Source organism: Calliphora vicina, chromosome 5 (assembly GCF_958450345.1).
Source record: "Calliphora vicina chromosome 5, idCalVici1.1, whole genome shotgun sequence".
NCBI lineage: Eukaryota > Metazoa > Arthropoda > Insecta > Diptera > Calliphoridae > Calliphora > Calliphora vicina.
Genome location: NC_088784.1, coordinates 57,201,003 through 57,216,467, shown reverse-complemented (window position 1 = coordinate 57,216,467; position 15,465 = coordinate 57,201,003). Strand labels below are relative to the sequence as shown.

At 28.8% G+C, this 15,465-nt stretch overlaps 1 protein-coding gene across 1 annotated transcript; it reads left to right on the top strand.

The window, feature by feature from the left end:
• Nucleotides 1-249: 249 nt before the first annotated feature.
• Tsp42Ep (Tetraspanin 42Ep) lies at nucleotides 250-4,347 on the top strand. The gene is made up of 5 exons (XM_065510638.1): nucleotides 250-412; nucleotides 476-649; nucleotides 3,418-3,573; nucleotides 3,663-3,890; nucleotides 3,973-4,347. The coding sequence occupies exons 1-5, from the start codon at nucleotides 353-355 to the stop codon at nucleotides 4,120-4,122; spliced, it is 768 nt and encodes a 255-aa protein (XP_065366710.1). The 5' UTR covers nucleotides 250-352; the 3' UTR covers nucleotides 4,123-4,347.
• The last annotated feature ends 11,118 nt before the right edge of the window (nucleotides 4,348-15,465 follow it).

Genomic DNA, 15,465 nt, shown 5'->3' with positions numbered 1-15,465 from the left:
GAGTGTGGTATGGTATATTCCAGCTTTATTGGGGTCAAATGTCAACAAATTCTTTGCAATATTTGTTCTGTCATTTGTTTTTTCGATGTTTTATTTTATTTTAATACTCGTATATTGTTGTGCTAAAGCCAAATTTTAAGAAATCATTATCAATTAATGAATAGATGATGATACATCATTCATTATCTTTTCGAACTTATTTCGTTGTTGTTCTTTTGTCTGCAGCAAAACAAGACTTTATCATTTATATAAATTATTTAAAGAATAAAGAAGTATTAAAGTACTCGTACGCAATTGATATAATTTACTAATAGTACAAATTATTTAAAACTAATTTTGAATTTAAATAGTAATGGGAGCTGCCTTTAACACTATAAAATGGTTTGTTTTTGCCTTAAACAAAATATGTCTGGTAAGTTGACGTCAATATCAATTCACCACCCACCCATCTCTACTCAATTTTGGATTATTTTAGTTTCTGGGAATTGGTGCCATCTGTGTGAATGCAATGGGAATTGAAGGTTCACAACCGGGTACCGATGCTCACACCTTTTTCATTTTGGCCATTTTGCTGTGTTCTCTTCTGTGTCTAACAACAATTATTGGCTGTTATGGTGTATTCAGCGAAGTTTTTGGCATAAATGTCATTGTAAGTAAATATTATTTAAAACGCATGTATATGTACATAAGAATTGCTAAATTGTCTAGACGGAAGGAAATAACCAAAAATAATATTTAGTACATACATATTTTGAACATTTTTCAAGCGTGGGTGTACTTTGAACTCAACACACCTTCAAATATTTAACCTTCAGCAAACATAATACTTACTTAGTTAGCCGTAATTTATGCTGTAATGGCGACTACATTATACGAGTATGTACAAATGTCATTTATATATCCCATGAGATATTTTTAACGGCAGAGTTAGGTCATTATCAGTGGACATTAGTATGGCCCTTATTTTGCACTTTTTCGATTTTCGATGAAATTGTTCTCCTTCTATCCCCTTCACCATCTAAAAACCATTTCCTTAAAATTTTAGCAAAATCGGACAACGTTCAAGTTGTACATTTAATTTGTAGTTTAGAGTTTTAGCACAAAGTAGCAATATTTTTAAAAATAATAAAATGTTAAATGTTATTAAATTTCATTTATCATATTATTCAACGGAATTTCTAAAAACTAAAATAAATGTTTTCGTTTCTAATAAACGCTAAATGAGAATTAGTAATGCAAATTTAAATATTTGTACCTATTATGGGTTAGCATGGGAGCCCATGTGAAATTGTCGGATTTCTAGGATATTTAGTTTTGGTCACAAATTTGTTAAAATTATTTCTTAATTTTAACAAAAATATCTGAAATTACTTTGTTAACATAATTTTATTGTACTCTATTGAACCGTGATTATTACAAAAATAATATAATTTTTACTTTGACTTCTGTAACCCATATTAACCCGAAGTGAAAAATACTATTCAAAGCAATTTTGAATACATCAATTATACTATAAATATTGTAAAATTATGTGATTATTACCAAATTGAATTCCAAAACTATTATATTATTAAAACGTATTCAAATTTATAGCGATATTTACTGAATTATTCCTTAACTGCCTGGATTTTTTTACAAGAAACATTTAATTTTTCCCGTCAGAAAATAAAACTCATTTGAGTAGTTTTTTATGACGGCTATTTAAAACTCTTTTTTTAAGAGTTTCATGCGAACTTAAATTTTTACGTTGAAAAATAACTTAACTGTGGAGTTGAGATAATTTTGTATCAAAATAGATTCTGAAAGAGCATGTCTATACGAATCCATTGGTATATAACAGTATAGGTCTCCGTTGACTCTAGCATAGAGAGTTTTTCAAATTTAAAATTTTTCATATAACCGTTATTTACGGTCCCTGTAATTTACATTTAAAAATATATGAGTTAATTAAATACAAAAACAATTTTTAATACGGTAACAGTCCAAGGCAGAGACTGAGGATTGCCTCAGACGTCCGCTTTTTTTTTTGCTCTCGAAAATTGTTTGGATGAACAGCCCACATATGGTCTGTGGACTGCTGATGATTTCAGTTCACAACCCATATATACTCGAAACTTGAAATAAAATGTGCAATCTCTAACTTTATTCGAAGTTCAGTATTTGGTTTCCAGATGGCGGAGAAAAATGTTAGACCTTAGAAGGATCGAAAATACAAAAAGAAAATAAGGGCCACCCTATTGCGCATATAAATAAGTGATTAAATACGAGTAGAATGACGTAAAATTAATGTACGAAACTTCCTTCCTATTTTTGGAACACAAATGTTTTTTTTAATACATAGAACTTTAATACATAATGATCTATATGAGGAAATTCAATAATTTTGAAGAATTGTGTTAAAATATTGTTAAATTTGGTCAATTCACAAGGTCTTCTATCACGTCATATTAGGTGTGTTCGCGTACTTTCCAGTAAAAAATATCCAGTAACTTTATTTTAGAGAATAAAAATAATTTTCTCTCAATCTGAAAAATAACCAAAAAAAGAGTACGCGAATAACAATTTGAAAAATAAGTTGTATTTTATTATAAACCAATTTAAAACATTTCTTTGGTGTTATTTTTTTTTCTTTGCAAAACTTGTAAATTGTATTAATTTTCAACTTTTTTTTTGTTTACATTTGCAACAATATATTTTAAACGTATTTTTTATGTTGATATTTTTTACTGGACAAAAAATGTCCAGTAAAAAATATCATGTTCTCTATCTACGAACTGCCACTTTTAACACTCTCTTGCTCTCTCGTTACAAGTTTTTAAAAGTAAACGAACGGAATCCCAGAGATAATTTGTACAAATTATCAAGTACGCGAACACAACTATTGTCATAATGTCCTAATATTTGAAAATGTTGTTATTGTCTTTCAAGCAAAAAATGTCCTAAAAGAATACTACTCTGTATGCTATGTTTATTGTGGTTATCGTAACCAACCAGCAGAAACCTGCGCCAAACACCAAAGAATCGGTTAAGTCGAGCAGCCGAGACCAAGTGCTATTAAGGGTTAATTTCCATTTTTGTGCTGTTATTGTAACTACTAGACTTCATGTTATATTCTTCTTAAGTTTTATCAAAATCGGCCCAAAAAGATGGTTTTATTTCGAAAAGTTTCGTTTTACTCTTTGTGAAAAAACCAAATACTAAAATAATTCCACTTTTGATCGGAATAGGAAAATTCATATGACAGATATTTACAGGCAAAGCTCATTTTAATATCTTTATATTTTCTTTTGAATAAAATTTCTTTTAAATGATATTTGTTTCTTTTGGATCAGATAATTATTTAAGGAGGTTTATACGTTCACAAGATTTTCCTTTTGTAATTTTATATTTTTAAACAATAAACATAATTTTTCTTAGTATTCTATATTTATATTGTCGCTGCTAATAATTCAATATTTGCAAATACGATCATTTCAACCGCAAGAGTTTTATTTCAACAATTTGCAAAACTTGGAATCAGCATGGCGTTTAGTTGAGACAAAACCGAAACATATGGATAAAATTCAGTTACAAGTAAGTCTTAATAAGAGTTCTGTTTTTTTCTTGCTGTAGAAAAAGCATAAATACGTAAAAAATTTATTTATAAATTTGTATATTTCCAGTATCACTGCTGTGGTTTGTTTAATGCTCACGATTATGCCTACAAACACTTATCGATTGCCGATAGTTGTTACGCATCGAATGTTATTGACACGGATACTGATGAAGTTTTGACTGCAACTGTTTCGGATCAGATCAATAATAACGGATGTTTGGAAACTGTATGGAGATCCTACAAATTTGCTGTACATCGACATGTTTTATTTAACTGGGCTCTTCTTATAACAGAGGTACATACATACATTTTCATAATTTTAATTGATACATTTTATTTTTTTATTAACTAATTTCTATTAATTTCTTTGGTTTCAGTTTATAACATTTATTTATTCAATTATTTTAAGTATTTTACTATTTAGACGTCGACTTCGACCACGTTTTGAAAATCTTAATCGTGCTGTTATTCAAGAATTTGCTCATCAAAATCATATTGGTTCGAGGCAACTTTTAATGTCCAACTGATAGTTTCGGTGCTTATATTACATCAGAACGAACTTGTGGTGGAGGATTTAATGGGATGGCCGCCACTCCAGTATATTTTGCAATTAAGTTGTTTAATTTGGTCATCTGTATCTTTTGTGCCATATAATATGCAACTGCTGTTATAGAACTGTGTAATACCTATAATTAAATAAACATTTTATTTATATGTAGTTAATTGAGCTTGAGGTCAGTTTTATAAAATAATATTTGTGTTTTATTTCCAATATGTATTTAAGCTTAGCAATACGTTAAAAAGTTATATGACTTTAAGCATTTATTGTTGAGGCAAAATAATAACTTGCGCCTCCTGTTGGGGGTTTTTGAAACTATTTTAAGGGTTCAAAAAACTCGGGAAATTAGATTTGAAATATATTCAACCGTTTTTTGCTATACAGAAAAATGAGCTCAAAATCTGCATTTTTAGAAGGGTTAAACAACCTTAAGGAGTAAAAATTTTTCCATAAAAAGACCGCCTTATTTTTATTTACGCAAAAACCTTCCAAAAATTATTATACCCGCAAATCAAATTTTTCAAATTTACTCTAATATTTATGATGTTTTGAAGTTGAAACTTTAAGAATACTATTATTTCAATAAAACGAAGTGAAGCGAGAAAAAACCGAATTGCTACATGAGAGGCACTGCATATTTTTTTCGTTCACTTTTATATCACTGTCTTATTATTTTCTCAATTTGTGTTTTCTTAACATTAATTTCTATTTCTGAGTTTCACACAAAAAAAGTTTCAACATAAATATTGTGATTTAATTTCATTGATTTTAATTCATAATATTTACATATAAATAATTTCTTAAATAGTATGATTTTTTTCATATTTTAGGTTTTAAAATAAAATCTACACCAATTTTAATTGAAATTGAGAACATTATACATGATATTGAGAAAATTCCAAATGAAATTGAGAATTTTCATTTTGAATTGAGAAAATTCTAAATGAAATTGAGAATTTCCATTTTAGATTGAGAAAATTCCAAATGAAATTGAGAATTTCCATTTTAAATTGAGAAAATTCCAATTGAAATTGAGAATTTCAATATGAAATTGAGAAAATTCCAATTGAAAATATTATTTCACTCCATGGAACAATCAGTTACCAGGTACAATTATTAGAAAGAGTTTCCAATGTTCACCTCTAAAACGTCAAACTACATATCGATGGCTTAATATAAAAAGGCCCTAACTCGTGTTTTTTTGTAAGTCCAGATTTTCGTTTATTTCGATAAATGGTCCGATTATATATCATAATTAACCAAAAACATCTCGACTTAAAAAAGCACGAGTTAGGGCCTTTTTATATTAAGCCATCGATATGTATGTATTCAGTCATTGTTTTAATATGTTGAAGCGATATTTTATACACTTATTTAAAAAATAGCGTCAAATTATCTTAAGCGACAAAACATCAATTTTACAGGAGACGGTTTTTTGATTATTTTGAAATTAATACATAGAATTAAAAAGGTTATGATGCGATATAATATAATTTCGTTCAAACTATTTGTGTATTTTTGAAAAATATTTATAACTTTTGACAATTCAAAATTCATGGAATACTTTATTGGAAAATATGACAAAAAATGTTTTTATTGAATTTTTGCATAGATACAAATTTTTCGAATTGAAATTAAATTTTTATTTATGAATAGTTTTTAATGAAATTTCACAGTTATGTAGATTTTTCTATTTAAAATGAAAAAATAAAATCAAATTTTTAAATTTATTATCAGCAATCCCACAATTCTCAAAAAAGTGTTGAAAAATTCCAAAAATGGTAATTTTTAGTTTTATGGCTATAATATCCATACCAGGGTCGGGGTTATTGGAACCCTTTACAAAATAATTAAAAATATATTGGGCCATCTAAAATCGGTTACCATATTTTGATATCGAATATGCAATTTGAGAATTTTTGAGGATTTGAGGACCCTTGGTCGCGCCCCTGGTGGGCCCATGAGGTCCACGTTCAAAACTTAAACTCCACAACACTTCTTCTTTGCACATGTGAAATTCCATTCAAACCAATATAACCATTTAGAAGTTACAGATTTATTTCCCTCTTTTTTTCTACACCACTGGGTGTCGCTTACGACAAAATTCGTTTACTGTAAAATGTAAACATTGATTTACGATAAAATCGTACCCCATATAATTTTCAAGTTATTAACAATTTTGATAAAATTTGAATTTTTGCAATAAAAAAAATTTAGAAAATGTCGATATAGTCTTTATTCAATTAGAAATGGTTAAAATTGAATTTTTTTGTAATAAAAATTAAAATTTAATTTATTTTTTTAGACATTTCCTTTTCATATTTTTTTATTTTCTTTTGTTTGACGTCATGATACAACAATAACCAGGTAGAATCAGTAGGGAGAGTTTAAAATTGTATGCCTTGTTATGTCAAATATGAGAAAATGAGAAAAAAAAATATACAAAAATCATGAAAATTTAAAAACTGTTTACATTTGAAAAACATAATTTTGCATACTTCAAAAGTTAGTATATTTGGCTTTAAACGTGCGCGTTTAGAGTCTTGATGAAGCTCAATGTAATCGCTGATATCACAATGGAACACACAAATCCTGGGGTTTTTCTCCAACTCAACGCCGCAAGCTTTACTCCATTCTTTAATTTTTTGTTCAGGACATTTTAAAAACCATACATATATCCTTTTGTTCAAATGAACATTTACAAACAGCACATTTCACACGCATATTTCTTGTTATATGGTTTAATAGTTAAATTGATTTCTTCACAAAAATACTTAATAAACTTTTTTTAATTTTTGATGTTTTTTTTTATTTTATATGTGTAAGTCTGACAATTCAAGGCATTAAAAATTGAGAACTTACTTTTCTACTGATTCTACCTTGTTATAGTTATATTATGGTTTGACGTTATAGGGAATGTATAAAAAAAACACAGTTTGCAAAGCAACACTGCAATGCATAGTGTTCATAAACTCAATAGATTTTGTTTAGTCAATTTCGCCAGTTCATTATTGCATTTTAATGCGCAACATTTGTCAAATTTGAGCATTGTTTTAATTTATGATTCTTTAATAATTTTTGTGAGTCCTTTATGGAATTATCTTTAATGTTTTGGTAGAAATGGCGGATTTATGGTAAGTTGAATTTTTGTTTATGTAAATATGTATGTAAATTAATATGTGATGTGTAAATTTTAATGTTCATACAAAATTTGATTTTAAAACATTGTTTAAATTTAAAAATTGTTTATGAATAAGGCCTTAAGTATTACCTGTGTTGCCTAACATTAGAAATTGTTGCTTTGCTTTTGTGTTTTTTATAATATGAAAAACAAAGTGGGACCCTGCGCTTCGCAATAGCAAATAAAATTATGTATGATTAGTAGAGCGAATCGATTTAAAAATCGCCCAAGTGACAAAGAAAATCGTACTCTAGGGATCAAAATATGAAACAATACCTCTAAAATGAATTCTGGGAGGTCCCCAGCTTTATTTTGACACCCTTCACCTTCGTGAGTAGGGTATATATAAGTTTGTCATTCCGTTTGTAATTTCCACAATGCACACAAAAAAATCCATAGGTTATATTTCCTAAAAATATTGTATAAATTTAACTAAGCGCAAGGATAGAATGGCATTTGCAAAGTTTCTAAGTTAATATAACTAAAATTTTATATAATTTCATACATACCCTTTTGCACCAAAAATATTTTCAATTGACAATAAAATAAACATAAAAACTTCGAAGAAGATACCAAACATCAAATTACTAATTCCAATAGTTATATTAACATAGTTTTTAGGTAAAGTGTATAGTTTGAATTACCTATTGGCATAGATAATAAAACTTAGTTTTTAGTTTTCATATAAAAAGAAATTAACTATGCAAGCTTAGTTAATATAGCCTCGATTATTTTTTTGTGTGTATGTATAATTTTCTGTCTGTCCGTCTGTTGAAATCAATTTTCTGACATGCATTTTCTGTCAGACATGCTTTCGAGAAGTTTCCTATTTAAAATAAGCAAAATCGGACCACAAATGGCTGATATATGAGGAAAAAACCAGGACAACCTCGATTTTTAACCTATATCTGGATTACTAAGTCATTAATATAGTCAATATGGATATCTAATGATAGATATTTCAAAGACCTTTGCAACGACGCACAGTGGCTCATTATCGTTTTTCATCGGCCAAAACTCTGTAACTTTTGAACCGATAGAGATATATTAGAATTTTTTTTTGTTGGACAGATAACTTCTTGTATTTGTCTCCAGTTTTAATTCCATTAAAATCGGTTCAGCAGTTGTTGAGCAATTTAAGGTTAAAGTTGAACTTTTAATTTTTGTATAGTATTTAGTATGAAAATGCAAATTAAAAAAGTTATCAGCAGATAAAAACATGTAAGGAAGTATGTTCGGCCAAGCTCGACCATATAATACCCTACACTATAATTTATTTTCGTGAATGATTTTATGTCTATATGAAAGTTATTTCTGTTGAATTTTGTGTTTATACCAACATTTTTAAGAGATTAATGTTCGTTAAATTGATTTTAGGAAGAGGGCATTATATGGGAGCTATGACTAATTATGGACATTAATTCTGTTTATATAAAATTTATTTGGAGTAAAATTTGTGTAGATACTTACAAAAATTAACCATTTACGACCGATAAAGTATAATTTCGGGAGAACATTTGTATGGGTGCTAGGTGAAATAATGGACCGATTTCAGTCACTTTCAATAGGCTTTGTCCTCAGACCAAAAAAAATTATGTACCAAATTTTATCGGAATATCTTCAAAATTGCGACTTGTACTTTGCGCCAGTCATATGAACAGGTAAAATAAAAATAGAAAAAAAATTTGGGAGTAATTTCATTCAAATGAAAAAAGTGTTCAACAAACAGGTCAACAAGTATATATGGGCTTAAAGAGGACACTTTGGCCTTTCTCCTGGTAGTAAAATTTAAGTTTAACCCCTTTTGACCCTAAGCACATTTATTCCACTGAAATTCAAATTTGACTAAAATATAGCACCTGAGAAAAAAAAAATAATAACACATCAGGTATAAAGGGTACAGTGACAAATCATACCAGTTCTTAATGACTATTATCCTACCAACATAACAAAAAAAATCATTCAATTATCGATAATAGTTTGCAAGTAATGATAATTTACTTCTGATCAAATTTTCAAAAATCACATTTTTTATAAAATGAAATAAAATATTTAATTTTAGCAGCATGCCACGCACACAATTGACAATATTTTTATATAATTTTTTGGCTACCTTAGTTTCAATGTAGCTCATATCTCAATTTCATCGGCCAAAAGTGCATTTCCTTAACTCCGATTTCAAAAATTTTAATGCCAAAATTTTGGCCGATGAAATTGAGATATGAGCCACCGTGCGACGTATATAAGACCATAGTAAGTTGGACCTACAATGGGTCAATATCGGAAAAAATATTTTTTAACCCGATTTTTTTTCACCAAAAAAAAAATTAAAAAACCAAAATTTTTTTTAAAATTTAAACAATTTTTAAGTTTAATAAAAAATTTTAAATTTTGAAAAAAAAAATTCAAATAACAATTCGAAAAAAAATGAAAAAAACTGCTGTGGAAAAAAAATAAATTTTGTTATCTAAAAATATTTGAAATTTGTATTTTTAAGTATAATTTGGTGAAGAGTATAAAGATTCGGCACAGTCAAATTCTCCAAATTTGACATTTGGGTCAAAATAAGGAACATCAGAATTCATTTTAGAGGTATGGTTCCTTGGGCAAAGTTTCTTATTTTGATCCCTAGAATACGATTTTCCTTGTCACTTGGGCGATTTTTTTGAGTCCCTACAAATCGCGTCGCCCTAATGATTAGGGCTCGAATCTGGAAAAATTTCAGAAATTTTTTGGGAAATTTCTGGAATTTTTATGAAAGTGTGGGGTGCAATGGCAGCTGGAGATGTGGGAAATTTCATGTTTGGGGAAAGGACGATGAACAAATTTAGTTATTTGAACATTTTAAAAGAAAATTTTAAAATTAGCGCCACTAATTTGGGCATACAAGACGACTATCAGTTCTTGCACGACAACGACCCAAAGCCTACTCTATGATTGTGCGAGAATGGCTCATTTACAACATTAAGGAAGTGGTGCATCACCCTCCCCAGAGCCAAGATTTAAACCCCATAGAACATCTATGAGTTATTCGCCAGCATAAAATAACTAATAAGCAAATGTTGAAAGATGTCATCGTTGAAGAATGGTGGAATTCTTATTTGGCAATTTTTATAATCACTTGTTGGACTTTTAAAAAACATTCACTTTATTCGAATCGGGTAAGTATTTTTCGAATTATAATAAAATATATTTTCAGCTGTATGTGGTACGGACAATTGTTTGAGACAGTGTATGTATTAGAGCAAATAATTACAATAATAATGTTTTATTTATTTAAATTTGTTAATATACTTTCTGAAAAGATATCTTTGAAACGAATTTTGCATTTTTTCCGGATGCGTAATTTTAAATTCTTTGACCGATTTGCTTAAATAAGTATTAGAATATTTCCGGGAATTCCCGGGATAGCACATATGTTGTCAATATTTCCCGGGAATAGAAAAAGTCCGGTGTATAATCTATATTCTTTGTTAATAGTCAACATAAAAATTTACTCACCATAACAATAAACTTATATAAAGACAAGGAAGCCGATATTTTGTAAACGCTTAGAACTATTGTTACTACAACTTTGCTAAGAAATATATTGGCGGTCTGAAAATAAAAATAAAAATGCAAATAATTATTAATTAGACAAATGAATTATCACGTACTACGAGTATAATAAAACGTAATATTTTGTATATATGAATGCGAGAGAGTTTATTTATGAAACAATGCAGTAAAAAATTCATTAAGGCTTCAAGTCTAGTGATTCATAAAACTGAAATATATTGGATTGGTGTAAGAGTAATTTTGGAAAAATTTTAAAAAATAATTAATTTATTCTAATGAATGATTTCAAGAATTTATATTAAGCAAGTTACATTGCATCTTTTTAATTTTTATTGTATTAATTTTTTTTAATAAAAAGTATGTATATACTTACATACGAATGAAGAAAAACAAATGAATTGTGAGAAAAGTTGGTCTGTACTCTTTTCAATTTTATGTTCGGATTCAATCAGCTTTAGATATCAATTAAATTTCAAAATAAACATAAAATATAAACAAATACCCCAAATAAGAATATGAAAACATTTACTAAATGTGAAATTACTTTTTTACCAATTAAATATCAGTATAACAATTAGTTTTAAAGTTATTCATAATTTGTTTAAGCAATTGGAGAGCGCTACATTCAAATATACATATTATATTTTTATTACTTACTATTTGCAAAATACAGAAGGATTCCATTACGGCTGCCGCGCAGCAAGTCGCCGACATGAGCATTGTAATGTAGTTCATATACATGGAATTGATTTCACGTTCATTGTTGACAATAAACAACGTTATTATAATGTGTACAATAGCACTGATCTTAAATTAATTTAAAACAAGATTTTATTTATATATACTTACATAAGTCTTAAAAAGCACTAAAGCCCCAAAAATTCAAGCACTTGAACATTTTGTTGTAAACTTTAAACATGAAAAATATTTGAAAAAAATTAAATATTTTTCAAACAAAAAACATATACATAGCTTCAATTTGTTTCCTTTTTACTGGAGATTGCTATTGAAATAAATTGTAATACAACCGTAATTCAATTGCTTGACTATAATTCAAGGCTTGAATTGCACTTGCTATCAACTTGAATTCCAGCCAAAATGCTTATGGGCTATGTACTTAATTTATAGATATCATTTTAACTTACGATATTTAAACTGTTAAGAATAATTAAAATTGATTTCAGCGTTAATGTTTTTAAAACCATTTTGTCGAGAGTCTAAAACTCAAATGAAACGGTAAAAATAGAAACCAGCGTGTTGATTCATACAAAATTAAACATTCCAACATTTATTATTTCTAGTCAATTTGAGTTGCGGTTTTGCTAACAAAGTCTTAAATTAAATTTTTCTTCTTCGACGATAAAAAAAATAAATAAAACTGAGCACGAAATAGATGTACTCTACACCTAGTAGGTTAAAAAAACGTTTTAGCGGATGATATCTATATCTTAGGGTGGTTTTTATACCCTACATCACCATAGTGCGGAGGGTATATTGCTTTTGTGCATTTTTTACGAATCCTATTGAGTCGGTTCATTATTTCACCCAGCCCCCATGTAAATGTCCTCACAAAATAGCACTTTATTAGTAATAATTATTTTACTGATGTTGACATGAATTGATAAATCATTAAATTTTATTTTTTTACTTTTATATCTCAGTATGTCTAAGAATGTGTATGTGTAAGAATTTTTGTAACATACATAGCCATGGTACATTTTTCCCCTTTACGCCCATATTAATTACTATATACCAGATATTATGGCTGTTTGCGAAACTCATGTTAGTGAATCGGATCTCACATTATTACGGATTTTAACCCCAGAACCTAATTATATAGCAACCCTAGAACCACTTGAATAACACTGGCACTGAGTTTATTACTATTTGGTTACGATATCCAAAATTTTGGAGGTGCATCCAGACACAGGAATCACTATAACTGGTGATTTTCATAATATTTCTTGGCTTTTACACTCTGGCCATACACCAGCCGAGGGCCAATATGGCCACATAATAAAATGTATTGACATATTTATATGAAACATTTTGAGGAAGACATGTGTGATTTGACTGAAAATTATGGCAATTCTAACAAAATTTACAGTTCGTTATCCATTAGTGAGAAACACAATCATTGGATAAAGGCCGGCTAAATTGGTTTTATGTTTAACTTATCAGCTACGTGTTTAACCCATTCCAGTTGTGCCAATTTGGGAACACTTTATAAAAAAACTGTTTACACTGGCTAATTTATTTTTGCAATCTATAAATTGTAGAAATGTAAAAATGCTGCACTTTTCAAGCCATGAACAATGATATGGAATTTATTTTTACGGTTTTCAAATGGCGACGCAATTTACATGTGCCTGGCTCAACTTTAATTTTTTTAAACTTCGCTCTACCAATAACCACCCAGGTGACCATTACGAATTTAGTAGTTCAATATTTTTTTAATTTTATTTTGATTTAAATGAAATTAAGACTCACTGAGCTAATTTTAGAGTTCTGTAGAATTTATTAAAATCATTTTAAACTTTTTTATGAGGTTTTTTTGATTTTTTTAAATTTTGTTCGTCGCTTATATGTATAAAAGTGCAGTACCACCCGGGTGGGTATTAGTAAACCATGTACATAAAAAAAACCTTTAGTAAAGCGAAGGTTAAGGGGACCGACAAAAAGATATACATATGGGCATTTTCCCGAATGGTCTACCAGGATCGAAAAATAAAATGTTGATAATCTCGATAATCTTGTTTTATTTTTTATAATTATAAAATCAGTCTATGTTTTTATAATAGAATGGTTTCATAGCATATCTAAGCTGTTTTAATTCAGAAATTTGGGCTGGAAACTGGAAAATTTTATATTTTCTGTTTAAGCTAGTTATAAAGACATTTTTATATTTAATTATTTTACATGTAAAAAAATATATTATGTTTGCACTATTTCTTCAAAATCACTCTATTGCAATCAATTAACCCTCCGTTAGTCGCAATCATTGTCAATAGAGACTAGTCGCAATGTATCAAATTGATATCAACAAAAGAAAGGCGCGTTTGAAAATAATCTCTTCACTTTTTATTTCGAAAACATAAAAACAATATTAAATTCAAAGTATTTAAAAGAATAATAAAAATAAAATTGCAGTAAAAATATATTTACATCAAAAAATAGCTTAAAACTTAGGGTGTTTAAAAAAATTTAGAATAAAAAAATGTTACCTGTATCAACTAGATTAGTTGTGAGTAGAGATGCTAATCGGGACTGATTTTTTAAAATCCCGGGGATCGGGATTTGGTAAACAATCCCGACCCGGGGTTTCGGGATTTTCGGGAAATCTAAAATCCCGAAAATTATAAGAAAGAAACGTACATAATTATGTCTTTACAATTGAAAGTAAATTTTTTATTTAGCAATTAATTTTTATTAGACACTAAAAATCATGCTATTGCATCTATGGTTTCCTCTGCCATTCTGGAACGAATTTTGTTCCCGACATATGCTGCTGCCGAAAAACATCTTTCATATTGGCAAAACTGTTTGCAAATACTTATAACAAATCTGCAAGTATTTTCCTCTTGTTCCTTCAGAAATATAGTGATATATTTCTTTTGCAAGTTGCAAAACTACATTCTAACTTGGTTTCGTTATTGTTATTTGGGTTTTTTACATTTATTAATAATATCTTTTAGCCTTTGAGCAATCGAAATATTTTCATTTTGTTCGAGCTTCTCTCTCATCTGAGATAAAATCAATTTCGTTTGAATTTATCTCAGATTTCCCCTATTTATTTATGAAAAACGGGATTTGGAAAATCCCGGGATTTAAAATTAAAAAATCTTCGGCTTCGGGGTTAAGAAATCCCGAAAATCCCGGGGATTCCCCGTTTGGCATTTCTAGTTGTGAGTAACGGAGGGTTAAGAAGAACACAAAAAGTCCGATTAACGTTTAATTTTTACTTTGTTTCTTATCTATGTTTTAATCGTACGTTAGCGACCGAAAACATAATTTTATTGTAATTGCTTTGCATTAAATGTCAACTGGAGCCAGACAGAACACATTTTAATTAAGTTCGGTGTCACTTATTTGTAAATAAAAAAAAACTTCTGGGTTTTTTTTATTTGCAAAATTTCGCACTTTCGCGACCGTAAGTAAATTTTTTTTAATAAAGAGTGTACAGGTAGGCCTCCATTTACGCGGTTTGTTGGGCCGAAAAAAGTAGCGTGTAAATCAAATTCGCGTAAAACGAGGTTCAAATTTTGAACGAAATGCTTTTGTGGGACCAGTCATTTTTTATTTCGCGTAAAACAATACATCAGTCATATAACAAAAAAAATTGTGACCTAAAAATCGCGTTAAATAGAAAACACATATGTACATACATATCGTCATCTTAAATAAAAGCGGACGTAACTACACAAAAAAAAAACATTCCCACGACAGCCGGTTCTACGCACCGTAATGACCCGAGTTCACTCGACCAAGGGCTGTCAACTCAGCAAACACTGCTGCTACAACAACACAAAAATTCAAAATCGAGTTTTTGATTGATTGATTGAACAATTGCCA